This window comes from Sphaerodactylus townsendi, linkage group LG03 (assembly GCF_021028975.2).
Source record: "Sphaerodactylus townsendi isolate TG3544 linkage group LG03, MPM_Stown_v2.3, whole genome shotgun sequence".
In the NCBI taxonomy this organism is placed as follows: domain Eukaryota; kingdom Metazoa; phylum Chordata; class Lepidosauria; order Squamata; family Sphaerodactylidae; genus Sphaerodactylus; species Sphaerodactylus townsendi.
The window spans coordinates 76,181,574-76,208,694 of NC_059427.1; the positions used below are offsets into that span (position 1 = coordinate 76,181,574).

The 27,121-nt window shown below is 40.6% G+C and overlaps 1 protein-coding gene across 1 annotated transcript; it reads left to right on the top strand.

Moving 5' to 3' along the window:
• Nucleotides 1-62: 62 nt before the first annotated feature.
• CLINT1 (clathrin interactor 1) lies at nt 63-27,121 on the top strand. Its single transcript, XM_048487360.1, has 7 exons — nt 63-66; nt 937-1,244; nt 9,250-9,322; nt 17,772-17,837; nt 22,931-23,205; nt 23,861-24,065; nt 25,288-27,121. The coding sequence occupies exons 1-7, from the start codon at nt 63-65 to the stop codon at nt 25,647-25,649; spliced, it is 1,293 nt and encodes a 430-aa protein (XP_048343317.1). The 3' UTR covers nt 25,650-27,121.

Here is a 27,121-nt window from a genome sequence, read left to right on the forward strand (position 1 = left end):
ACTGTTTGAAAGGTGGCAGTAATGAGACTGTAACAAACCAATTACATGATAATAATATGTGTATGCGTATCTCTTGTGTCATTCAATCCCCAAATAATCAAAAGCTACTTATATAGAAGCATCTCTACATTGGCTCCAATAAGTGATTTGATTTGTTAAACATCTGAAGAAAGGAAATTTAAAACTGGTGAATGTCATCAAACAGAGCTAGAAAAGACATGCAGTGCAGAATTGTTCCTCTGCATAGAGAGCACCATCAGTTGGCTATAAGAGCTTCATGAAGTATTATGTAAAGCCCAACAGATCAAACTAGCACCTTGGATTGTTCCTGAGAAAGCTCATTCCTGTCAGGAGGAAGGCTGTTGAAATTCATGCCAGCTTCAACTATCAGAGTAAGAGATTTTGGAGACAGAACTACTTCTGTGTCACAATGTCCAAAAATAGAAAACTATATTCTTCTCCACAGAGAAAATTAGCTGAGGGTGTCTAGGCTTTGTCTGGACAGTTCTGTCAGCAATTCCAACCAAGAATGAAGAAGAGCTAGAACCTACTCTCACTGAAAGGTGCCAGTTAAAGTCTTTGACAACCACCACAACAGAGTACTTGAGCATCTTGCATACCATCCATGTATTGAGGCTTGATTATTTTTGAAAATGCAAGTTAACTAAGAAAGCATTTCTATTGTTACAGTCACAAAATGAATAGCCACAGGCAGCCATTTTAAGCAGCAGCCTCCTTTTATGGTTGAAGAGTGTGAAGCTATTTTTTAGGATATCATGAAGGACTTCTTTCCATCAGCTAATTGGGCATAAATGCAGAATGTTATTCAAATTCATTTGATTGCTTATTAATGTGTATTATGCTTTGAAAAGCCTGAATTTTTCTGAGTTTAAAATGTCTCCCCAGAGGCTAGTGTTCAACAATAACTCTGGCAAGTCATCTGCCACACTCTTTTTATTGATCCTTTATCTGAGCAATATACTCTTTATTTTTGCAGTGATAGTGATGAGGAAAAGAGGTCCAGAAGAGGTAAATCCCCAAAAGGTGAATTTAAAGATGAAGAGGAGACAGTGACAACAAAACATATTCATATTACGCAAGCTACAGAGACCACCACCACAAGACACAAACGCACAGCAAATCCTTCCAAAACCATTGATCTAGGAGCAGCTGCACATTACACAGGGGACAAAGCAAGTCCAGACCAAAATTCTGCAACTCACACACCACAGTCAACAGCAAAGGTAGGAGGCCTACAAAAAACCATGGTTGTACTTTATTGAATTCACATTCATCCTAATCAAAGTTGTTATTTCCTGTGGATTGTATAGCGATCAAGTCTACTGCTTATAGAAAACAATGGGCCCATTACTAACTTTGAGGGGTAGACAGATCAGATTTACCGTACAGGGAAAAGAAATTTTGTATTGGCCATCAAGCCATTGTCAACTTATGGCTTCAAGGCAAGAAGTGTTCAAAGGTGGTTTGTCATTGCCTATTTCTGCATAGCAACCCTAAACTTTTCTTGGTAGTCTCCCATCCATGTACTAACTTGGACTGACCCTGCTTGGCTCTGAAAATCAGGTGAGATTGAGCTAGCCTGGGCAGTCTAGGTAAGGAGACTATAGGAAATAATGGCCCTTTAAAATGTAAATGGAGGGAGATGCTTCCTCTCTATCCATCTTGGCTTCTGGCCTCCAAAATGCATCTAAAATTCTGGGAGATAAATTTTTTTTAACTTCCAAAATTTGAGAGTGTTTGGGGTCATTTTGAATAGCCCTGAGTGGATGCAAAACATCTGATTTCCAGTTTATTCTTGGCTCCAGTATATCTAAATTCTCACCCCTTAAAGGTAGTCTTCCTCTGATTCGTGGGATAAACTTTTCCTCATCTACCTGATATTCTGCCATTGCTGCTTTATTATCTTTACTGCTAAGTAAGCAAGTGTCAGTTATGTTAGTAGCATCTCTTTACTGATTACATCTATGGCGTACACTGTTCTCCTTTTTGAAAAAGATTGATCAGTATGGGTAGTGTTGTCTAGAACTGACTACTATAATAAACGTAGCAGTCAACTGAGAAGCTCTTGCTAGTGCAGAATATGTAAGTATGGCAGGAAGAAACATATTAAGCCTGTTCAGTTCAATTGATGCAGATTACAGATTACTTTCAGGTCCATTTTAAGATTACTATTATTGTCTTTAAATCCCTCCCTGGCTTGGTTCGCTTCTGGTGGGAGGACTGGTGGCATGCTGCTACCTCAGTTCTGTGAAGGAGCTTTGCTACTATTACAGACTGGTATGTGTAAATCACCAGCCAAATAACTACTCTGGATAAAGAGTGATCAGGAGATAACCCACAATGCCCTAAGAAGCTCTCCTCCAATGCTCTAAAAAGCTCAGCTCACAGCCATGCGGAATATAAGTGGACCTTCAGCATGACCACCTACTATTTCTTTACTAATGGAAGATAATCAGTCATACATATAAAGAGAGACTTCATCTGTGCTGACCTTGCAGTGAGACAGTCCTAATCTGAGGTGGAGAACATTTTGCAGGGTAATTCCCACCCTCCAGTCTGGGAGTCACCTAAGCCCCAGTTCTTTTCTTGCCTCCAGAGGGAGAACACATCTAGATTAATTTAGCAACCATAGAACTAAATTTAGATATAGCTTCTTCCTAGTTTCTAATCTTTACTCCTTCCTTTTCATTACTCATTCTGTCTAGAGTTGCATAAATTGTTCCCTCCAATGTTTCCCTCTTCTTACTGTTTTTTTTCCAAGCCTTTTTTTCTCTCCACCCCTCTTCCTCTACCTGGGTAGCAACTAGCTTGCTAGAATCAGCTTCTCTCTGACTTGGACAGCATGCTTTAGCCACTCAAGTCATGAGCAGCGACAAAAACAGAGTTTTTTTGTCAGAAGGTGAGGGAGAAGCCCAGATGGATTGCGGAGAAGAAAGCTTGTCAATTCTGGGCAAAGCGCAAACAAGTTTTGCCTCTAACACGCTGGCCAGAACTATTTAGGCAAATGCGACAATTCACACCAAAAAAAACAGCGCGCAGAAGAAGAGCCCAGCAGTAGCCACAGTGCTCCGGACAGCTCCAGTGGCCATTTTGAAAACAGAATTTGGCTTCACACCGAAAACAAGAACTTCAATCCATATTATCCGGGAGCAGGAAATGGCGAGGGGGACCAGGTTTCCCACATTCCTGCTCCCAGCAGCAGTAATTAGACTTAAAAACCAACCAGATTCCTGAGGTACCTCCTGAGGTACCATGTTCATGAGAATATCTAAGCATGAAGAGAGGTATATCTTTTTGTGAGCAGTAGAGATTACTACCAAGCGCCCACTCCCCTGCCTGTTTGACTCAAGCAGGTTCCAATAGAGTTGTCCCTTCTACCAGTAAAGGGCTAATTAAGGCAACTCAGAAATCCATTCCTAACCCTTAGGAGCAGCAGTGGCGTAGTGGTTAAGAGCAGGTGCATTCTAATCTAGAGGAACCGAGTTTGATTCCCCACTCTGCCGCTTGAGCTGTAGAGGCTTACTGGGGAATTCAGATTAGCCTGTGCACTCCCACACACGCCAGCTAGGTGACCGTGGGCTAGTCACAACTTTTTGGAGCTCTCTCAGCCCCATCCACCTCACAGGGTGTTTGTTGTGAGGGGGAAAGGGCAAGGAGATTGTAAGACCTTTTGAGTCTCCTACAGGAGAGAAAGGGGGGATATAAATCCAAACTCCTCCTCCTCCTCCTCCTTCTTCATTATTATTTCTGGCCCCTCCTGTCTCAAAGATGACGAGTCTATCAATGACTCAGAGGGAGAGTTCATGATAGATGATGAAAAGGAGGAAATAGACCTGGCTGAACCTGCTATCAGGTTCTTCCAGATTGAGGACTAGTCATACTATTGTCCAGAACACTAGCGACCCTAGAACTGCTGGAGAAGCTAGGGGATAATGGAGAAGATCAGGATGCCAACCCCACCAAGAGAAAACACCCCAAGGACAGCAAGGAATTATTTCCCAGATCAGGTAAAGCTGAGAAAGTGTTCCCCATATCTGAATACCTTGAGGAACAAATCAAAATGGGCCAAACCTATGGCTAATAGTCAAGGTCTATAAGCCAATATGCTCAAGAGACAGACATCTTAGCTACAGTTCTGCCAGAATTTGATGGATACTTTCATATCATCCACACATTATGTACTTCTTCAAGGGAGCAACCAACGAAGAGCCTCCTATACTTTCTTGGAACCTGAACTTGGGCCTTCATGTCCTTACTAAGCCATCCTTTGAACCGATCACAGAGATCTCACTGAAGTTCCTTCAAATTAAAACATTTTTTCTCATCACAATAACATCAACAAGGAGAATCTCTTATTCATGTTTGGGATTTGGAGAAATGGTTGGCAAATTTATATTCTTTTAGTACTCATGGGCAGATAGCTTGAAGAAAAGTCATGGAACTTTGTTTTGGGATTTGACAGCAGCAAGAATATTACATGATCCCAAACAGAAACCTTAATCTGTACCTACCTCAGAAAAATGGCTTCTGAAATTTTTGCAGTTGGCAGTGATGGCCAAAATTACTTTGATTAAAGAAAATAATTTGTTTAAATTCTCAGATAGTTGGAACCCTTGATAAACTTTTTGTGTGAAACGGTAAAGAATGAATTGATGATTTGTGGAAATGAGGAATAGAAGATGAAAATAATTATAGTAGAGAAAAGTGTAAAGTAATAATAACAACTAAGAATTTATTTTACAACTATAACTAGAGAGCAAGTAGTACTTTCTTTAGTGTGCTTGTACTTGGTACAGATGAAAGTGGGAGTCTCCCTTACCCTTGGTCAAATGTAATTTTTGTGGGTTTTTTCATTCTTTTTGTTTGTAAGCTTTCAGAGTCTTAATAAAAAATCTCTAAAGGTTAAAAAAAACCCCACCTTTCCTGGTTTGGGATCCACATATCAGGCTAGCTGCTATTTGTATTGTGTGTCCCTGAGTCACTGATAGACTCGTCATCTTTGAGACAGGGGTGCCAAAACTGGCCCTCCAGATGTTCATGGGCTAGGATTCCCATCAGCCCCTGCCAGCATGGCCAATTAATGTAGAACATTCCTCTAGTGTATGGCACAGCGCCTGGGGTAAGGTGCTCCCCACTTCATGTTCCCTCAGCATGTGAGCTGAAGGCATAGATAGGAAGCCTTTATTGTAATTGCTCTGGAGTCATGGAATACTTTTTCTCAGTGAAATTTTCTGCGAGTGTGGGTTGTTTGTTTTTTGTTGGTTTTTCTTTTGTGTGTGTGTTTTTTTGTTTTGTTTTGTTTGAGGAGTATGGGAAAGAATGCAGAACCTCTCTTTTCCAAAAGATGTACGATTGCTTAAATGGCACGTCAGTCTTGTATTGCTCCTGCTGTTGACCCCACTTTCATTATGAATTATTTGACTTGTTTTGTTATTGGAAGCAATTTCAGGAAGAGGAAGGGAATCAGATATTTTAAGTAACTACTGCAAGTGTTATAGTGTAGGAAACTTCTATAGCTGAATGACTCATGTTCATACCTGCATTACTTCATTTCTTTTGTTTGCTTGCATTCACCTAAGTGATAGAACTTTGAATAATTTAGCTAAATGATTTAGCTAGAAGAAGGCAAGATTGAATTTGCAGAGGATCAGTGCCCATTAGGCTGTAGGCCAAATTAATGAATGGGTGAAGCGACCCTGTTCTCAAGCACTTACTCTCAGTAAACTTGACAAACCTTCAAACAAATGGTACGGCCAGGTATATTACAGGTTTTGGGAGACTCTCCAGTTATGCAGAAAGATGTTCATTTGTAAACTTAAAGGGGAAGAGGCAAACACACTGAGAGTTCTTGTCCTCACAGAAGCTACTGAATATTGATCAGTACTGTTCCTGCATATGTGTTCTTGCATTGCAGGGTTTTGGACTTGATGGCCCTTGTGGTTTCTTCCAGCTCTGTGATTCTGTATAAAACTATCTGCTCCTGTATTGTACTGTTTGGATTCATACTACATGATTAACTTTCTGCTTGCCTAGCCTGAAACCTTAGAAGGCAGGATGAATGAACTATAGAAGTAGACTATTCAGACTGAAGGCCAGGTGAGCAAGGAATTTCTCATCCAGCCCTGCAGCTCAGCCGGACTGTACCAATGTGCCATGTAGGGGGATGGGGTGCACTTATTGCTAAGTGCACTGCAGGCAACATGTTTCTTAAAGGCAAATTACGCAGACAAATTACTTGCCTTAATCAATAAAGTTGTAATGAGCAGGTTTCCCCTCAGGTGTTGCATCAAGTTTATCATAAATGTACTTGACTTTGTGCCAAGGTTCATAGAATATTAAAAATGACATTGTGCTCGAGGAAAAGCGCTTCTCACACATGGTGCCATTCTTTGTAAATTCGTGCGGAAATATAGGTCTATTCAGTGATATTGGAGGATGTTATTGCTCTGCGGTAAACTGTGTGTGTAAGACAGAGAGAGTGAAACTATGGGTCTTGTTGGCAAATATATTTCTTTCGTTGTGACAAGAGGGGAAAACTGAGTACCTTTAATTTATCTGAAAAAATTGTTTAATTGTTTAATTACCTTCTGTAACCTGAAATCTGGTTTTATAATTAAATTCTGTGCATTCGATAAAGCTGCAGAACATACCGTAGTTTCCAACTGTGACAGACAGAAGGCCATCCTGCCCCTGAAGGGAAAATCAGCCACTCAGAGGAGCCCATAAGAGTGCTGCTCCAGCATCCAATCACCTTCCAGAAAGGGGATGAGATGTTGCAGGGATGCACAAGAAGGAGGAAGTTGAATTCTGCCTCAGGTGGCAAGCTCAGTAGCAAGCAGTGGCAAGCTCAGATCTGGCTCAGGAAAAAGAACTGAGAGAGTGAAAGGGAGCTCTGCCTGGTAGTGTCTATCTCTGAAAGAGAAGCGAGTGCTCGATTGTTTGGCCTGTCTCTGATGAGCAGACCTTGTACAGTGTAGTCTGACTCTGCGGAAAGGGCGAGCTGGTGTAGGTGGAATCTTGTGTGTAAGAGAGGATCCAACCTAGGGGCTGGTCAGTGAAAGTCAGTTTTTTCCTGAAAGCGTTGTAGAAAAGTCTAACTACACTCTGAAGTCATAACCAGTTTAAATTTTTTGGCCTCAGTCACATTTCTACTTTGACTGTTTGGAAACCCTTACTGATTGTTTGTTCCTTTAAAACCAACCTTTAAATAAATAAAGCTTCTTAGTTGCTTATATATTAATCCAGCCTCAGTAATTTCAATAATCTCCTTTGCATAAGGTGACCAGCCGTCCCGATTTTCGCGGGACGCTTTTGCGCGATGTGTCCCGCGTCCCACCGGGCTTTGGCATTGTCCCATTGTCCCAATGCTTTGGCATTGTCCCGGTGCACGCGGCCGCAGGAGCACACTGCCTTTTGCAGCGGCGCTCCCCGTCAGGAAACGGGGAAGTGCCCCAGAAGGCACTGCGGCAGCGCAGGAGGGAGCACCTCCCGCATTGCCGCAGTGCCTTCTGGGGCGCTTCCCTGTTTCCTGACGGGGAGCGCTGCCGCAAAAGGCAGTGTGTTCCTGCAGCCACAGGAGCACGCTGCCTTTTGCGGCCGCGCCTTTTACGCGGCGCTCCCCGGTCAGGAAACGGAAGTGCCCCAGAAGGCACTGCGGCTGCCGCAGTGCCTTCTGGGGCGCTTCCCTGTTTCCTGACCGGGGAGCGCCACACAAAAGGCAGTGTGCTCATGCGGGTGCGCGCGCGCTTACGCTCGCCCCGCTTTTTAATAGTAGAAATCTGGTCACCTTACCTTTGCACCATAAAACTTACCTCCCAGCTGAAAACCTCAAACTTATACACTTGCTACCTGTTTGGAATCTGAAGAGAAGGTTGATATTCAAAATGAACCTAGAAAGCAAAATCTTAAGAGGTTGTCTACTTCCCCTCAGGACTCTAATCTGGTGAACCAGATTTGTTTCCTCACTCCTACATTCCTGCTGGGTAACCTTGGGCTAGTCACACTTTGTTCAGAACTCTCTCAGCCCCACGTACTTCACAAGGTGTCTGTTGTGGGGAGAGAAAGGGAAAGGAGTTTGTAAGCCCCTTTGAGTCTCCTTACAGGAGAGAAATGCGGGGTATAAATCCAAATTTTCTTCGTTTCCTGGCCAGTTGTGTCTCCATCCTGCCTAGCCTGTATGCACTAAGAAGTTTGGATTTATATCCCCACTTTCTCTCCTGATTGAGGCCTTTTTAAATACATACTTCGGAATGCTGACTTCAAATTCCAGGTTGGCTTCAAAGTTCAAGGGTCCCTTAGGAAATTACACTTCTAGTCAACCCTCCATTTTTAGTGGGCATAGTCACAGAAAAATGGAAGCAATACTTAAAGAATTAAAATTATTTCAAAGTACCCACAGGATTATATATATATATTTAAAGTTGAATGTTTCACTTTCATATAACCTGTAGGTGGTGATGGTAGCAGCAGAAAGTGCCATGAAGTCGCCGCCAACATTTAGTTACATCATAGAGTTTTCGGGGCTGATGTAACAATGTAGAATGCTTAATGAATAACGTAGCATATAAAATTATACTATTTTGCATGTAAATGGAATTTACAAGTAAAAAAAATTTCTAAAAGAAAAATTACAAGTATTCCTAGTACTTGAGAAAGAGTTGTAAATTGCTGCATACTATGCTACCAAAACATGTGTATCTCAATTTTTGCCATCTGAGAGGTTAGAAAAACTGAAGGTAGAAAACAAATTCTGTAGTAAACAAAAGAAAGTGTATTATTTGGGAAGAAACACAAAATGTATCACTAGTATATTTGGACATTAAACATTATAACATGGAAGACATTTAACTCCTTAATTTATTATACATATTATATTATACTAATTATTGCAAAATTATTTACATTTTTTAAAAAGTATCTTGAAAATATTTTCCTTTTTGTTTCAATAGTGTAAATAGATTTCCACTGAATATCGGCCTTCCTATACAAATTGGCTGAGAAATCCTGGATAAATTCATAGGCATTTTTGCCCCAGCTCTTATTCAGATTTTCTCTTATTGCCAAGGTCTGCATCAGCCCCTGCCATCATGGCCAATTGGCAGGTTGCAGACCTCTGTTTATTGCAAACTGTCTCCATAGACACACCTTCGAATTATTTTGTTTGGGAAGTATAAGCTTTACTTCATTCATATCTGTATTTCTTAATACTCTCCTTGTGCTTGACTGCAGGTTCCTGGCAGCAAATCATCCAGTGACCTGGTGGATATTTTGTTTGATGGTGCTGATCAGTCAGTCTCAACAGGTAAGTGAACTTTTCATTCTGAGAAACTGGTTTAGTCAGAAGTCGGTATTTCTTAATACTAGAGTAACTGAAAGATCAGAGTGTTATGAAGCTAAGGGAAAATGATATGAGTCACTTAAATACTAAGCTGTGCATATATTCATAGAATCGCATGCAAATTACCACAGTATATAGATTAATAATAACCATAACACCTTACAGTGATTCACAGCTAAGTCATTTTGTCAGGAAATGTGGTAGCTAGAACGCAGCGTTATTCATAATTAATTCTAAAAGCATGTAATATAGTCAGGTTTCAACACTTCTCATGTTACACATTAACAGAAGCAGCATTAGAAATAGATTACTTCCATGCACAAGTCGCATCTAATGTATATGGAAGAAGTGAAGCCAACACTGCTATTGTCATTGTTTTAATGACTCTTGGATGACCTGGTAGGAAAAATTATGTGTCTTGATCGTTTTGAAATTATTATTGCATTCATTTGATGTATTGTAGGCTACCCACTGAAACTACTGATTCTGCACTTGATATCCATCTTTATTTTTATTCTAAATACTGAAATACTTGTTTGGTAAATGAAAAATAGCGAACAGCCTGATCGGGATAGCATAAGGATTATCTGTGGCTGGCATGAAATATTAAAGGGGTTCTGTTCATATGTTTTTGTACCAGAAGAATAGCCGTTGTTGAAGAATCAACCAGAGCAGATGTCCGAATGTTAAGTGATAGTTGTGTAATGCAGGTTATGATGAAAAAACTACTGTAAATTCAACAGAGAAACTTAGATCTAGAGACAGGAGAGGGAGAGAAGGTAAACAGATCCTAAACATGACAGGTGTGAAATGGGCTACAGCTTTATTGATTACAACCATTGGTGTACTTGCAAAGCATAAGGCAGCATTAGGCAACCCTCCTGCCATCCAGTGGCCTAACCCCTTCCCCAGCCCACCTGCTAGGGAGCAATGTGAAGTTCTGTGAACCCACATGGTTGCCAGCCAGTGTGTGGTTCCCCTGTCACCTGGGAGTGAAACCAGCTGACAGCTCCCAATTTAGGATCGCTGCTGAACAGCTCCACCTCAAGACCCCATAAGAAAGTCCCCAAAATGGTGGTGGGTAGACACACAGGCATAGTCTCTCCCAAATGGATCCAATCCAGTGGCCAAACTGCTCTCAGTCAAAGCTGTGATGATAGCATACCAACAAAAAGAAATGAACACAATGCCACGAACGCATAAAACCAAGAGAGAAGAGGAGGAGGAGTTTGGATTTATACCCCCTCTTTTTCTCCTGTAAAAAGACTCAAGGCAGCTTACAAGCTCCTTTCCCTTCTTCTCCCCACAACAGACACCTTGGCTCATTCCGCACATGCAGAATAATGCACTTTCAAACTGCTTTCAATGCTCTTTGAAGCTGTGCAGAATGGCAAAATCCACTTGCAAACAGTTGTGAAAGTGGTTTGAAAATGCATTATTTTGCGTGTGCAGAAGGGGCCCTTGTGAGGTAGCCCAAAGACCCCCAGCAGGAATGTCAGAGTAGGGAAGCAAATCTGGTTCACCAGATAAGACTCAGCTGCTCATGTGGAGGAATGGGGAATTAAACTCAGTTCTCCAGATTAGAGTCCATCTGCTCTTATTTCAACACACTAAGAGGGGAGGAAGGAGAACCAGGAGCTGATTGTGCAAACTCAGGCATTGGTGCTTGCCATAAAAGAAAAGAGCAGAGTGAAGACTCCAGTCTTGAGGTCCTCCCTGGTAGTTCTTCCCTTCAGCCATCCCAAACGGCATTGGTTCAACTGCCAGGGCCTCCATCTGAGCCTGCCCTGGAGCCCCCTGGCCACTGCCGCAAAATCAAGGGGAAGAAACATTCACCTGTTCTGCTTGCTCAGCAACTGCAAAAACATCCCCAAGTAAGTCCAGGGCCATCGCTTCCCTCTTCTACCAGTCCTTACTCTTTCTTTATGCACACTGCAATTTTGTAAGTAAAACTTAAATAACCCCAAGATTTGCCAGGGAAAAGGAAAGGTGGGGTATATAGTAGGGTACGTAAAAGCATTCCTTAGAAAGTTTAACTTAGCAGAAGTAACCATATTAATAGACAGATGAAAGAATTTGGCTCCTTTGTCGTGGTCCCAGAATATTAAGTACCTCTAGCCCTGGGAAGAAGGGATTAGAAGGCACCCCACTAGCAGCTACCATTCTGATGCCATAAATGCAGCAACATCTCAGCTGGCCTGTATCCAGTGCAGAAATTCTACTTTTACTATAGAGCTCTTGAACAGGTGGAAAAGTCAGACTTGTTGCATTCCTGCTTGCTTTTCCACTTGCATAATTTCTAGTCACTATCATATGTTTGGGGTGTGTGGGGGGGGGAGATGTTCTTGAACAAGTGCAAAAGTGCTAAACCCTTCACTGTTCATTTGAATATTTCCATTCAAGCATTGCTGAATTCTGCCTATTGTCTCAAAATCTATTATGGCAAATAGGATAGACATCTAATAAATAAAAAAAGTCTGCTTGTAAACATCTAGATCTTATTCCAGCTGTCTGCAACAGAGAACCACCTGTTCTCAAGTGTTCTTTCACCTTTCTCATACTGGAATAGAATGTGTCATCTTAAATACAGAGACTGATTATCCAAAGGTTTTATACAACAGGGTCAATGCAGTCTTTTGCATGCCCTACCTCAAATGAAATACTTTCCAGGATGGGATTCAGTGGAATTCAAAGCACTGCAGTGGCAAGGAAGATGCGGCAGCCCCCCTCCCCGCAAACACAGGGCCTCTGAGTGGAAGCTCTTTCAAGTTGTGCTCCTGTCTCTCTGGATCCAGTACAGAAGTCCCATTGCCTAGTAACAGCTTGTTTACAAGGAACCTAGAGTTTCTTTCCCTATTAGGCTGAATAAACAGTCTTTTACAGCTACGTTAAGTGAAACTTGAATTTTGTATAATATTTCAATAACAAGAGTGTGCTGGCTGATCTTAGAGGCAACATCCTTTATTGCTGTTGTGAAACTGTCTCATGATTTGCAGTTTGAATAGTGTCCATGATTTTCTTTCCCTGCTACAACGGAAATTGTTAACCTTGTTTCTAACATCAACCTTTAAGAGATGTCTTAGAGATGAGACATGTTACCAGCTGGCCTCACAAATAATGTCTCTTCTGCCCTAAGGAGACAGATGGAAGGAGTTAATTTATAACGACCAGTCTCACCTGGGAGTCTTTGAGGCCAATTGCTGTTGTGGAGATTAGCACCATTCTTCATAAGCAGGTCGCTTTTACTGACCATCCTGCTCCTTGCTGCACAGCCTACACAAATACACCTTTTGTGTATGTAACAGCAAAGAGTCCAAAACTAGACCTTATTAGATGTATCGGCAGGAGCATCATGTTTTCAAGAACCTTTGGCAACAGTTGCCAAGCAGCTAGTCCATATCTAACATATGAAAACATGTGGTTCTTGGAATAAAGTACCAGATAGGAGGTTACCATTTAGACGAGATTGGAAATGCCAAGTATAATTATTATACAGGACTTTTATTCCTAATTTGATTGCTATGGTTATTATTTCAACTTTTAATAGGGAATGTTGAGATTGGGAGAAAAGTGTAGGACTCCTAAAATTGTACAAGCCTAGGAAATACTTTAAAAAAAACCCATGGATATAGGAGAGGTCATTCTAGGAATTAAGCCGCACAAACCACTGTGTGCACAGTTAAAAAGCTGAATTAGTTCTGTTGACTTTGGTGTACAGCATTCTAACGAACCCAGACAGATGTAGTTATGCCAACATACTTAAAATGTTCTGTGACAATGTGCATTTGATGGTTATGTACGCTAGTTCAGCTACTTTTACCTGTTAGGTGAAAATCCATTGTCAAAGGTTGCTACCCAAACTTAGGTGCCACTGTCTTCTTCAGGATCCTTGTCACTCAACAGATTTGTGACATGTTTTATCTAGAAAAGGTAGCTGTTGGCCTGTGCCAATTCATGAGTTTAGCCTCATGGTAGCTATCTTGGCACAGCATTAATGGCACCACATTTTAAATCCCAGAATTCGTACATTTGCTGTTGCTTGACAGCATGCATTCCCAAGATACCTATAACTATGCTGGCCAATCAGTTGTATAGGTAAACCTGAGTTTACCAGATGTGGAGCTTAACCTATTATAGTTCACAAGCATGGTTTAGGAATGGGCCCTTGAATTGATTGTTAGGGTGAACGTTGTTGTTGCTGCTGCTGCTGCTGCTGCTGTTGTTGTTAATTCGATTTATAAGACTGCCCTACCCATGAAGGGCTCAGGGTGGTTTACAGGCAACCAAGCACAATACATTGCAGCTAAAACAATTGAATAATCCCAATTTAAACAATAAATACAATAAAAACAGTAGCAGCAGTAATCTTTCCATAATTAATTAATTAGGTGTATGACGTCCAGTACTAAACCCCGGGAGGGGACTGGCAGATTTTCAGATAAGCCGATGACACATAGGGCAACAAAGAGGGGCGGGCTCAGCGGCCAGCCTCTCCAAAAGCCCGGCGGAACAGCTCTGTTTTACAGGCTCTGCGGAACTCCCCAAGGTCCCACAGCGCCCTAACAGCTGGAGGAAGAGCGTTCCACCAGGCAGGGGCCAGGGCTGTAAAAGCCCTGGCCCAGGTGGAGGCTAGCCGCATCATAGAGGGACAAGGGACCACCAGTAAATTCGCCTCTGCCAAATGGAGAGGGCGACTCGGGACACATGGGGTAAGGCGGTCTTGCAGGTATGAGGGCCCCAGGCCCTAAAGGGCCTTAAAGGTCAATACCAACACCTTGAAGATAATGCGGAACTCCACTGGGAGCCAGTGCAGGCGGCACAACACGGGGGTAATATGATCTCTAACTGAGCCACCCGTGAGAAGACAGGCCGCTGCATTCTGGACCAGCTTCAATTTCTGGATCAGCCACAAGGGAAGGCCTGTGTAGAGCAAGTTACAATAGTCCAACCTGGAGGTGACCCTTGCATGGATCACTGTGGCCAGGTCAACCTGGGAGAGATAGTGGGCCAGCCGCTGGGCCTGGTGAAGATGGAAAAAAGCAACCCGAGTTACATGTGCCACCTGGGTCTCCATTGAAAGAGACGAGTCCAGGTGGACAGCCAGGTTGCGAGCCAAAAGGATCGGTGCCAGGGAGACCTCTTCCAACACTGGCGGCTGGAAATCCCTAATCTCCCCCTCGCGACCCAGCCAGAGGATCTCTGTCTTCGTTGGATTAAGTTTTAACCTGCTCTGCTTCAACCAACCAGCAACCACCTCTAAACAATGCTGTAGAACTGCAGGGGCAGCGACCGCCCACCCCTCCATCAACAGAATGAGCTGAATGTCATCAGCATATTGATGACAGATCAGCCCAAAACTCCACACCAGCTGAGCAAGGGGTCGCATGTAGATGTTAAATAACAGCGGGGACAACAGCGGTCCCTGAGGCACACCACGAAAAAGTGGGCATTGCTAAGAGGCCTGATCCCCACACCACACTTGCTGACTCCGTTCCTGGAGGAATGAGGCAAGCCACTGAAGGACAGTGCCCCATACCCCGGCAGCAGCCAGGTGGTGGGTCAAAAGGTCATGGTCAACCACATCAAATGCTGCAGTAAGGTCCAATAATACCAGCAGCGCCGATCTGCCTCGGTCAAGCTGCATGCGGAGTGTATCTGTGACGGTGACGAGCACTGTCTCCATCCCATGCCCAGCATGGAAGCCGGACATTATTGAATCCATGTTCAAAAGCCCAACATCTCTGAAGTTTCTAATTCAGATGTGCATCCCCATATGTGCCTCATGAAAGAACGTGCATGATTAATCAAAAGAGTGGATTACCCTCAAATTCACAAATTTTCAAGACAACTTCCCATAATGATTTAAAATAAATTTTAGCAAGTGCCCTGTCTGTCTCTGATGCAAAATGTACTAAAGCATTCACCTTATAGAAGTGTGAGAGATTTTTACTGTTTTTTAAAGGTAACTGCTGATATCAGCACCTAAAATCTAAGCATTCTTTCTGTATTGACTAAAAATGGTATTAAAGTACGCGTGTCGTAGAAGGGGAACTGTTTCTTTTATTACTGCTAGCCATTTATTTAAAAAGGAGATAGTTCTAGTTTAATTAACCCAGTTGAGAGCAGCAGATGGGGCAGAATGTCTTACAGTGATAAGACAATTCTGAAATGGCACCAGATGTTAGAAGCTGTCCCTGGTGGTGTTTGAGTGCAACACAGATGTTACAGTCCCACCTGGCTAGTTTCTAAGCACTGCAGGCTAAGCAGCTGTGATGTAACCCATATAATGTACGCAAACACTAAAAGCAGAATAATTGAGCTGCTGCTACTCCTTGGAAAGATATGACTACTTGGAGGTGAAATATTTTTAAGGACGAACAGTTGCAGCCAAGGCAACTCTTTCATTCTTTCAGGAGAAGGATGACTCGCCAGTTCATTGCAGCTAGAAGACAACTACACAGTCTGAGAGACTGCTTCACACACAACATTTCTCTCCATGTAGGAGAATCTGTTTCTCTGTGTGAGAAGAAATACGCAGCATAAGTGGTTGTGAGTTTTCCGGGCTGTGTGGCCGTGGTCTGGTAGATCTTGTTCCTAACATGTCACTTGCATCTGTGGCTGGCATCTTCAGAGGTATCACAGAGGGAAGTCTGTTACACTTCCCTCTGTGATACACCTCTGAAGATGCCAGCCACAGATGCAAGTGACATGTTAGGAACAAGATCTACCAGACCACGGCCACACAGCCCGGAAAACCCACCACAACCAGTTGAATCCGGTCGTGAAAGCTTTTGAAAATGCACACAGCATAAGTGTTTATCTTTCCTGTAAGCACCATGGTCCAGGAGCTGTTTGGTGTCTTGATATGCACTTTTAAGATAAAAGGCATACATAGAACAACATATAAAGAAGTGTATCTACTCTTCTTCCTGTATGGAAGTGGCCTCCTTTGTAGGAGAGAATGTCACTTGTGAAGCAGCCTTCAGTTTAATCTGATGAATTTATTTAATCAGAATTTTATCCATCATAGATTGTATGAGGGATTTCCACCGTGATTTATAAGATAGGTTATAAGGAAAAATAATTCTAATTCTGTATTTTGATGTAAATTATTTACTGGTAGCTTGCATATGCACACTGGGACTTTTGTTTTCTGCTTTGGAGCAGACTTATACAAATGAATTCTAGTGCAGGCTTAATAGTTTGAAATCATGAATCTGAAATCAGTGGCACATCTTTTATTCTTAAAGTCACACAGGGGTTATGTGGAAGAAAAATTTAAACTTTTCATTGTAGGAGGTATAATAAGCATATGAAAGGATTCCCGAGTATGAAACTGTTTTGTATGTGAAAGCTAATTCCTTTTGGAACTGGTCTAATCTTAAACTTCGTGGTGTTTTTGCTAGGCCTCCATTGGCCCTACAGTAGGTTTTTCTCTGAAGCTTCATCTGTCTTGATAAATTATTACTGAAATGAGTATATAAACCTCTTGTTTTGAATTTGTGTAGAAGTAATAAGTTGGGAGGAACAGTTTGTCTGCATTCCTCCTTGGAGGAAGACAACTAAGAAAGCAGACTTGGACCTTGTATGTGCTTAGAAATTTTAGTTTGATAGTGCTTAGAATTTCCCCTTGTGTGTTCTCCTATGCGTCCTATGTGAAATATGCATTTTATTTTTCATATGAGTTAACTGAATAGCACTGGATCATCTATCATCCATATAAATTAACTATTATTTAATTTTCACAATAATTTGTAGCATCGAAACAGTACATCCATGTGAAGCTCCTTATAAGCAACTGGTCAAAGAAGAACATAAGCAACTTTCAAAGTCCAACTGGTTGTGGTGGGTTTTCTGGGCTGTGTGGCCGTGGTCTGGGTAGCAGACTTCCCTCTGTGATCCACCTCTGAAGATGCCAGCCACAGATGCAGGCGAAACGATAGGAACAAGATCTACCAGTTCACGGCCACACAGCCTGGAAAACCCACAACAACCAGTTGAATCCGGCTGTGAAAGCCTTCGACATTACTTTCAAAGTCCAGTTTGCAGGATTTCCAGTTATTTTATAGTATGTGATAACACAGAAATTTGGCTCTTTTTGTACTGGCACAGATTTTCAGAGATTTTTAGGCCACATACACAACTTGGTTGTTCATTATATGTGTCACTGCGGCAGTTAGTTCCTAAGGTAGATAATAGCTTAGTGTGTAATCAGTCAAGCTCTGCAAACAGAGATCACACAGTACCACTTAGTATCTCTTGGTATATTCTGACACTTGGCATATTGGAGATTTAAATGTAAAATGTTGTGCTATGTTGAGTTGCTACAAGGTTTTTTAAACAGTTCTGTCAACTGTTGCTGAAATAGCTGTTTCTGTTCCAATAACAGCCTTTTAACTGCTTTTGTTTTTAGGTGGATCCACTGACCCCTTTGGAGGGTTTGCTGACTTCAGCTCTGGGAGTTGTCCCCCCTCACAAGGTACAGCATTCTATTGGTGGAAAAACTACTTTTGAAAGGATGGTGTAAAAAACGACTTCCATAATATCCAGTTGTCATGTTGATAGCGTGCAATAAGTTGTTGAATTACTTTGTGAGTTTGATGTAACAGTTTGGAGTTTGATGGCTATCACACTGTTATTTGGAATCAGAGGCTTCATTTGTTCCGTACTTTAGCCTTACTCACTGTAGAACTAAATTGTTCATGTATCTCCAATAATTCACAAATATTTTTGCTTCTCTTATCAAACAATTGCCATTCTATTAGGTATGCAAATTTTTATAGAGACATGCATGAATGAGAGAATTTACCAATTTTCCTTTCTTGTCGTGGATTTCTACATACTGAGTAACCCATTTGGAAGTAAACAAAAGTTAGAGATTATTACGCTGGGTGGCCCGAAATTACCTAGGATCAAATCATTTCATTTCTAGAAAATAGTGTTTCTCTGATTAGGTTTATACAGTTCTTGTGTTTCACACAGCCATCTATTCCATAAATGCAAATTAATATTTTTATATCTCTAAGGAGGAACCATAGACGGTTGTTGTGGACTTTCCGAACTGTGTGGCCATGGTCCGGTAGATCTCATTCCTAATGTTTAGCCTGCATCTGTGGCTGGCATCTTCAGTGGTGTATCATAGGAGCCAAACATGATTGAGTAATATACATGACTGGTGTTTGTCTTGACTTTTGACATTTACAGCCCAATCAAAGCCTGAGGCAGCCAGGGTGGCGCCACTCCCACGCTGCCCGGCTGCTTCCATAGGGCTTTTAGGCAAGTGTGGGAAGATAGACAAAAACCTCCCAATCCAAAAGCCCACCTGTATGGTTGGCATAAATCTCGAGTTCAGGCCACCTTGTTTCCAGCCCAAAAGCCTGGGTGGAAATGCCCTGGCTGTCCCCCCTTGCACTGGCACCCAATCAGATGCCAGTGTTCCTCCACTGTGGCAGCCACTTCCTGGTTTAGCTGCTGTGGAGCTGAGGGGTGGCTGGCCGCCGGTACCTTTGCCTTTTCCACCAGCAGGGGTGCCTGTATGCCACCAGAGGAAGCAAATGTGCCAGTGTGGCCCTGCACCACCTTCATCAGCCAATTCACCCCTACCCCCATAGGACTGGGCTGTTCAGATATTGTTAATGTACTAACAAATAAGGGTTTTTAATTTTTAAAAAATTCTTATGTTTGAGTATTTTGTTTTCATACGTTGAGCAGAAGTACTAACAACAGACACAAGCTTTTTGACTGCTATATAAGCCTGAATAAATTTGCAAAGGAATTGCAACTCAAATCCCAGCTTTAATAAACATTAGGATCAGGTTCTTTTCTGTAATGGCATTTGTTTCCTAGTCAAGTAAAATAATGTTAAGTTTCAGAACATTTTAAATGCCCCTTGTGCATTTTACAAAAATGTTATCCACTATTGTACGTCCATGTGTATGCCTGGTGTTTTTTTTTTAAACCTTTGTGGCTAGCCCCTTAGCAGATTTTAAACAAAGCTGAGCAAAAAAATTTTACACCTAAATTTTGATAAAATACATAGTAACATTGGAGAATATGATTGGAAAGCCATGTGAAGTAAACAAATTACGTTCCTTTACAGAGTTCCTTTGCAGCATAATCTTAAAGAGTTGGGTTATTCCAGTTTACCTCCATCAATGCCAGTAAGAGACCAGGGTCCTTCCATATATAGATGTAATTGTCTATGTTCTAATTACTCAAGTGCGACGGAATCAATATGGTAGCTTTCCGGTACCTTTCTTACCTGATTGCCCCTCAGTGGTAGCTGCAGCTCCCTCTGTGCCACTGGAGGACTTTTTCTTGTATTTCAAAAAGTAATCATAACTACATAAATATAGCATTTTAATGTAATGATCTGGTGCAACAGTGTACTACTTCCTAGCCTTCATTTTTTTAAAAAAGTAGGTCTTTAGTTGTTGTGTCGTGGATTTATAAGGGAAGATGCGCACCCTGCACCATCACTTTACAATTGAACTGCCAAACAAAAGGGCTAGACGAGACATTTAAAAATGGAAGATGAAAGCTAGTACGTAGTGCTAATACTTGAATGTAGTGATTAATCCAATTATTTGTACTCTGTTTAAACTGGGAGTTAAAATGCTTCATTTCTAGTATGCTTACCTCACCTATTCATTTGGACATGTAGCTTGTGTGTAAACTACAAAGAAAGATTGTCTCAACCAAGGTTGAGAAATACCACAGCAAAGCTGCAGAAAACATGGAAATAGTGTGAATCTAATATGATAATATATGCATGTTCCTGAAAATGGCACTGCTGAAAAGAAGCCAAGGTGGAGCAAAATAGCCGTGTGGAAACTTCTGTGATGGCTTTCTCCTGTTTTATTGGAAGAACACCTTTGGGACTGATCAGCATTTAACAGTGCAATGCTATGCAGAGTTACTTCAGTCTGAAATCAGTGGACTTTCAATAGGAATACTTTTGCATAGAATTGCATTGTAAATTGCTCAGTAGTTGCAACCCTAATCTTTGGTTCTCCATTTCATTTGGTTCAAGCAAATCGGTATATCATATAATGCTCTGTGTTGAGAGAAGGCTGAAATTAATATATGAGAGCAGTTATGGTGCAACACTGAACTCACAGATGCTTTAGGCAAGATGTCCATCTAGGAAGAGAAGGATTACGGTGCTCAGTGAGAAGTGGATGGTGAGGAAGTTAACCTTCTCTAGCATAATTCTGCTCGTTCTGGTTAGGATCCAAACCTGTAGTGTCCATACAACCCCCTCTTCCTGAAAAAGAACTCTAATTTATCAATTTTTTTCTTCAATAGGAATTAGTAGATCATTTTTAATTTCTGGGAAAACAACTGAAAAATGGTTTTGTTACAAAGCATTTAGTCTAGAAGAAAAGAACTTTATTCCTTTCAGGAAAGCATCTGTCTTGGGGACAGGATCCAATTTGAATTGAGAATCTAAGCCGTTAAATATTTGAAACTGTGCTGTTCTGTCTTGATTTTACTGTTGACTGAAAATGGAGGTTTTGGTGTTTGGAAGCCTATTATGCAAATAATGCAATCTAACATGAGGTATTCCTTTATCAGTATTAATATGATTAATCTATACTGATCACCATTATGCAAGGAGCCAGCAATGATTAATCATTCTTGAACAATAAAGCCCCTCTAGAACTTAGTTGATTAATCATCTTTGGTAAAGTTCCCAAAAGAATGTCAACAAATTCCTCTCCATTCTCCCCACTTTCTTTAAGCATGTTTTGAATGTGAGCATCCAGGAACTGGAGAATCGGCACATTCAGCATTTACTTATCCATCAGGAATACTTAAAATGTGCTTAAATTTTTAATAGGCAGTACTAATTGAAATACTCCCAATAAAGTCCCTTTTGTAGGGCAGATCAAAGCAAAATGGTTCATTATGGCCCCAAGCTAATGAATTTCAGCCTACTACTTGCATTAAAGCAGGCTGTAGAACATACATATTTGTTAATATTCTTTTGCCTTTCTTCCCTTCCTTATTTAAATTCCAGTTTACCTCTGAAAGTAAAATTGATAAGATTTTAATACCCAGATGCATAGGTAGTATTAAGAAATATTGTTTTAATATTAGGTAAGTAAGACTCTAGTTAATAGGCAAGTTTGTAAATTTCTAATTTCTAGCCAGCTGCATAGACCAGATTATTTTGAAGTCATTAGGGTCTCATCACTCTGACCTTACATCTCCCAAGTCTGTCATTTTGCAGTTAGGTAGGAAAACTCATCAAGTGTTCTTGTAATCAGTGATTAAAAATCCTGAACTATTTCCTTTGTCCACACACACATGTAATTTCTAGCCAAACTGAAGAACGTGAATGGCATCTAGAGCACTTCAGAAAGCTTCATTCATCATTTGTAACATTCTTCCCAGGTTTTGCATGACAGCATTAAGCAAAATACATGCATCTTGTCTGTTTCAGGCCTAGATAGTATAATCATCTTAACCATTTGCCATGTTTTTTTATTTTTATAACATGAGTATTTCTCAACTGAAATACCAGTGACTAAAGACTGTGTCCAAAGCTACTTTATCTTGAAAATGGAACATTCCTCCCTTTTCATTATCACCTTTACGATTTTCAATTTCACTTGTACACTTAATTCTTCAAGTAAAAATATTTTGAATTGAGGAAGTACAAACTCTTTCTGGTGTAAAAGAAAATGCCTGTGATAGGAAAGTTTGCGAGCATGTGTGAACTTTGAATGCATATTTATCAAAGCACCCGTGGAGTGCTAAATAAATACTACACAATGCATTTAACAAGCACAACAGCGGTGAGATAAACACCCTGAGGCATCTGAATTTGAAAACCCGTGATTTTATTGGTATCCCACTTAGCAATACTAGCTTAATAACTCGTACAGCATGTAATTTATATGTAATCAGACTGGTTTGAACAAATTGCTGTTTTTATGACTTCTTACAGCTGTGAGACTAGCCTTGTTCACAGTGATTGATTCAAAGCATCAGTGAGACGATGGCCCCTTCCGCACATGCAGAATAATACACTTTTAATCCACTTTGCAGCTGGATTTTACTGTGTGGAATAGCAAAATCCACTTGCAAACAATTGTGAAAGTGGATTGAAAGTGCATTATTCTGCATGTGCAGAAGAGGCCAATGTCTGCAGCTTTGCCTAAGACTCCAGGATTTGGATGGTAGCAGTTTAGGTATTGAATTTCTGCAGTGTCTTTGATGCCGCTTTTTGTCAACAGCCATTTTTGTTAGAGGTTTCCTTAGGTCCTGCAGATTTACTCGTAGGAGAACTCTGCGTATGTGACTCTCACTCTGTGCGGAGTCTGTAGGTGATGCATTATCTAGCCATACTTCTAGATCGATGGGTGTTCTTATGTCCTTTGCTACCTTGTTAAAATGGTTGGAATATTCATGAGACAGAGTAATGTCCAGATGGAGATTCTACCTGCAGATGTTAATCTGGATGGGCACCAATCAGCTCTCATTTGTTTCACTTCATGGAGTGTGGCATTTGTTCCATGCCCTTCACAAAGTCTCTTACCTTTTCTTTTCCCTCCCCTGGTACAGCTGCAAGTGGGAATGGAGAGTTTGGTGACTGGAGTGCCTTCAACCAAGCCCCTTCCACTGGAGAGATCTTCAGTGGCCCTGCTCAACCAGCTGTTGAGCTCTTTGGTAGCCCTGCTCAGCCAAGTCTTGGCCAGCCTCCAACAGCTTCAAATTCTGCTGACCTCTTTGATTTGATGGGTTCCTCCCAAGCCACCATGACCTCCTCCCAAAGCATGAATTTCTCTATGACAGGTTCTAATACTGTCAGCCTGAATCTACCCATGTCAAGATCACAGGTATGATGTTATTCTTCAGTCCCTTAACGAGCCATTATGAAAAATTACCTGAATGGTTTTGACAAACTTGTAGTTAAAGCATCTTGTCATTTGTAGCTCTCAAGTGCCATCTTCTTGCTTCTGTTACCACACTTTATATGGGGTTTAGTTACCTTAAAAGAAAAATTCTTAAGTAATCAAAGAGTCATAGAACATATTGAGAACTTCCAACTTGTGGTGTCTTGTAGTGAGAGAATCCCTATGTTGTGACATTCTGTGTCACAGGAAATTTTGCCCCGTTGGAAAGTAATAGACTATTAAACAGTCTTTTTTGGTTGGAAAAATGTCACAGGTAATATTCCAAAATAATTTAGAGTGACAGTATTACATTTTGGGAAGTGATAGGGGGGAAAGCAAACATGGGACCATACTTTTATGGGTTACTACCATTGGTATAGCTTCAGCCACTGATGAGCAAAGTACTCTCAGGTGATCTTGAGAATTTTATGAGTATGAACTTCAACTTCCTTCACTCTGAGTTCTCTTAGGCAAGCATAAATGTCCATCTGTTTCTCTTTATGGAAGCAGAACGAACTCTCAGAGAAATTACTACTCTAAAGTACGGTAAGCAACAAATGGCACATATTCAATTTTTTTATTATTATTATGCTTCTAGCCCTTGCAAAATGTTAACCCGATGATACAGAAGCCTAACCCACTTTATAATCTGGGCACTGAGATGGTTCAAAAGAATGCAAGCAAAACTCTTCCATCGACCTGGTCAGACCCTAGTGTAAATATCAGTTTGGACAATTTAGTTCCTGGTATGCAGCCTTCTAAGCCTCAGCAACCCTCACTGAATACAATGATTCAGCAACAAAGTAAGTAATCTTGGCTGAGCATTATTGTTGACATAGTTGTTTGGCTGATATTTTTTTAAAGAATCTGTTTGCCAGATGTATTTCATTTTAATGTATCTTTGTAGTCATGATTGAGGTCTGCTAAAATAGAGTAAAAGAATAAGACTTTCTCAGTCCCAGTAGGATCTCTTTTTCTCCTGTGACCAGAGTAGCTTGCTCAAATCTGGTTATAGAAAATTCACCACTTTCATATGGGATGGAGTAGGCAATACATGAGCAGCATTAAAGAAACTGCAATGAGGAAAATGAGTCCACAGAAATGTAAATCTGAGTTGACTGCCCATTGATGGGCAGGAAATGGTTACTAAACATATGCCTGACACTCAAAATGGGCAGTAATGTTTGTGTCTAATAGTCAATGATCAGCAACCACAACATATTTTACAATGATTCTGTAACAGCTTTTGAATTTTGTAAGCTTATGTTACCTGGTTGCAACTCTGCCATGTCACTCTGCAGTGTCTGTGTAATTGCATCCTTACAGGTGTTTCTTGTATCTTTAAAAGGTGCTTGAAATACCAGAAGGTTATAGATGAAGTGCAAAATATATGACGCACCACCAGCCACTTATGGTGGCCTGCTCTCTGCCTGACAGCCATTGTTATACAGTGCTGGTTAAGATGCAAAAGCAAGAGGTTTTTCAAGGCTCAGATTGTCTATAACACATGGTTGATAAGATGCATTTAGACTGGCAGATGATAAATTGTGTAGGTCTGTTTCTAACACTTTGTTCCCCACAACCACCATAATCCAAGGATTTGGTTCAATCTCAAAAATCCTGCAGTGTCTTTTCCCAAGCTTTTGATGCACACTTCCCTCAAACAAATAAAAGCAATATGTTGAAGAGATCTTCTCTCACACTCTACTGTTTATCCAACGTTCTTGTGAAGACAAAGAGAATTTGGATTAAGAAGGTCTACCTAGAGCCCTTTGGGGATGAGGCGGTCTACAAAATCAAATAAATAAATCAAATAAAAATAAAATAAAAATATTTGAACAATAGATTTATATCCCTGAGAGTATATATTCACAGTTTTATAGAAGAAGCATGGGAGAGGGGACTAGCAGAGTTGGAAGAGGAGGAACTTTGAGAGAATAAGAAATACATAACCTTTTTTAAAATTTCAGCTGCAGAAATAGCTGAAGAATTTAGTTTTTTAATTTATACTTTGTTTTTGTATAGGTATGCAACAACCCATGAATGTGATGAGTCAAAGTTTTGCAGCCTTGAGTCTCAACTCACCACCCAGCATGATGCCTGTTCGACCTCCAGCAAACCCATTGATGGGAGGGCCTGTTCCCATGGGAATGGGAGTGCCCACTGCGATGACTGGCACAATGGGCATGGCTTCAATGGGAGGCACATCAATGATGAACCAGGGAATGATGGGAATGAATGTGAACATGACCATGCCTTCTTCTGGAATGGGTTTGCCAGGCACAATGGGCGGGGTTCCTAACATAACTATGGCCTCTGCCCTGTCTCCTGGAACTGTGCAACCTAAGCAAGATGCCTTTGCAAATTTTGCCAATTTTAGCAAATAGATTGTAAAATCAGTCAGAGTGAATGAAGGATTTTAGCTGCACAAATAAAGCTGGGGTAAGGGTTGAAAATGCTGATCATTTTTTTCCTTTTGCTTTTATCACTTGCTTTCAAGAAGCCCACATAAAGAACCCAAAGGTTATTTTGTAAACTCTGAAACTACTATTATTCAAGTTTTAGTGAGCTTCAAGGTTCTTCCAGTGAAATGAATCAAATAGCTGAAATAGCTGATATTGTTCTGACAAGACTATTAAAATCCTTTCTCGAAGGCAGAACCAGTTTTAATTTTGAAACTTGTGGAAAGTCTGGGATTTGAGGAAGGGGCTGGGTGAATATGTGTGAATCTAATTTTATACTTGATTTCTTTTTTCTCTCTTGGAATCTGTTTATCACAATTGGATCCGTTCCTTTTTCTGCCACTGAGTCAAATTTGAAGTCAAAGTATGCAGATCAGTTTTTTATAAGAATATATATTTTTGTCCAAAAAATGGCTTACATATGTGGTTGTGGCTAATTCAAAGAGACCTGGAATGTATATATACTTTTGCTACTCTTCCAGCAACACTCCTATACTATCCAAATTTTTATTATAGACTTCTTTAAGCAATTTGCTGATGGGTAAGTTTTGTGCAGTTTCCTTCTTCTTTCTCCTGTCATATCCAATGCAGAACTGGTACAAGCTTCATTCGGAGCTGCTATGTGGTTTCTGTTCAGAGAACTTAAGAGAAAACTTATGTATATATATATATATATATGTATACATACATACATATATATATGTATATAACTATATGGTTGGGATTTCTTTGCAATGTTACTTTTCTACAGTCCTACTTCACTGATGATTGGCATATTTCAAATTACGGTTTACACGGTTACACGATCACGGTTACACCTCTGTCAGTCAAAAGGCAAACTCTTTTATTTGGGGGAGGGGGGGCTTTCCAAAAGAAGAAGTAACTGCACCTTTTAAGTTAACTGTAAACACCTCAAAACCACTTGTTGATACAACAACATTGGATTTTAGATTTATATACTTGGAGACTTCATTTCTCTTATGTAAATATGGCCTTAGCAATTGCGGAATCCAATAGAGAGAAATTAAATACATATATATATATATATATATATAAATATATATATAATTAAAGGAAACCTGTACCAGGCAGATTTTATGGATTAATGAAAACAAAGGAAATGAACGACTGAATAAAAGCTTTTTTTCCTTTTTCTACTGTAATTCTGCATCTAGGTTCACACACAAATCATGATTTTAGTCTGGGATGCAGAGTTTCAGTTTCTGTTCACAAGCCGGAGCTGCTATTGAGAATAAGTACTATACTCTAGGTATGAAATTGTATTGCCTCCCCTTTCTTACTTGGATTTTTTATTATTATTAAATTGATACAACTTTATTTCCATTGTATTCATAATGTTCTGTTATACATAACATTAAAGTGTTCATTAAAAACTA

What these genes read in the sequence shown, in the direction of transcription:
- CLINT1 (XM_048487360.1), top strand. An exon ending in CACCACAGTCAACAGCAAAG is followed by an intron (nt 1,245 to 9,249) that starts GTAGGAGGCCTA and finishes GCTTGACTGCAG; the next exon opens with GTTCCTGGCAGCAAATCATC. An exon ending in GAGTTGTCCCCCCTCACAAG is followed by an intron (nt 17,838 to 22,930) that starts GTACAGCATTCT and finishes CCCCTGGTACAG; the next exon opens with CTGCAAGTGGGAATGGAGAG.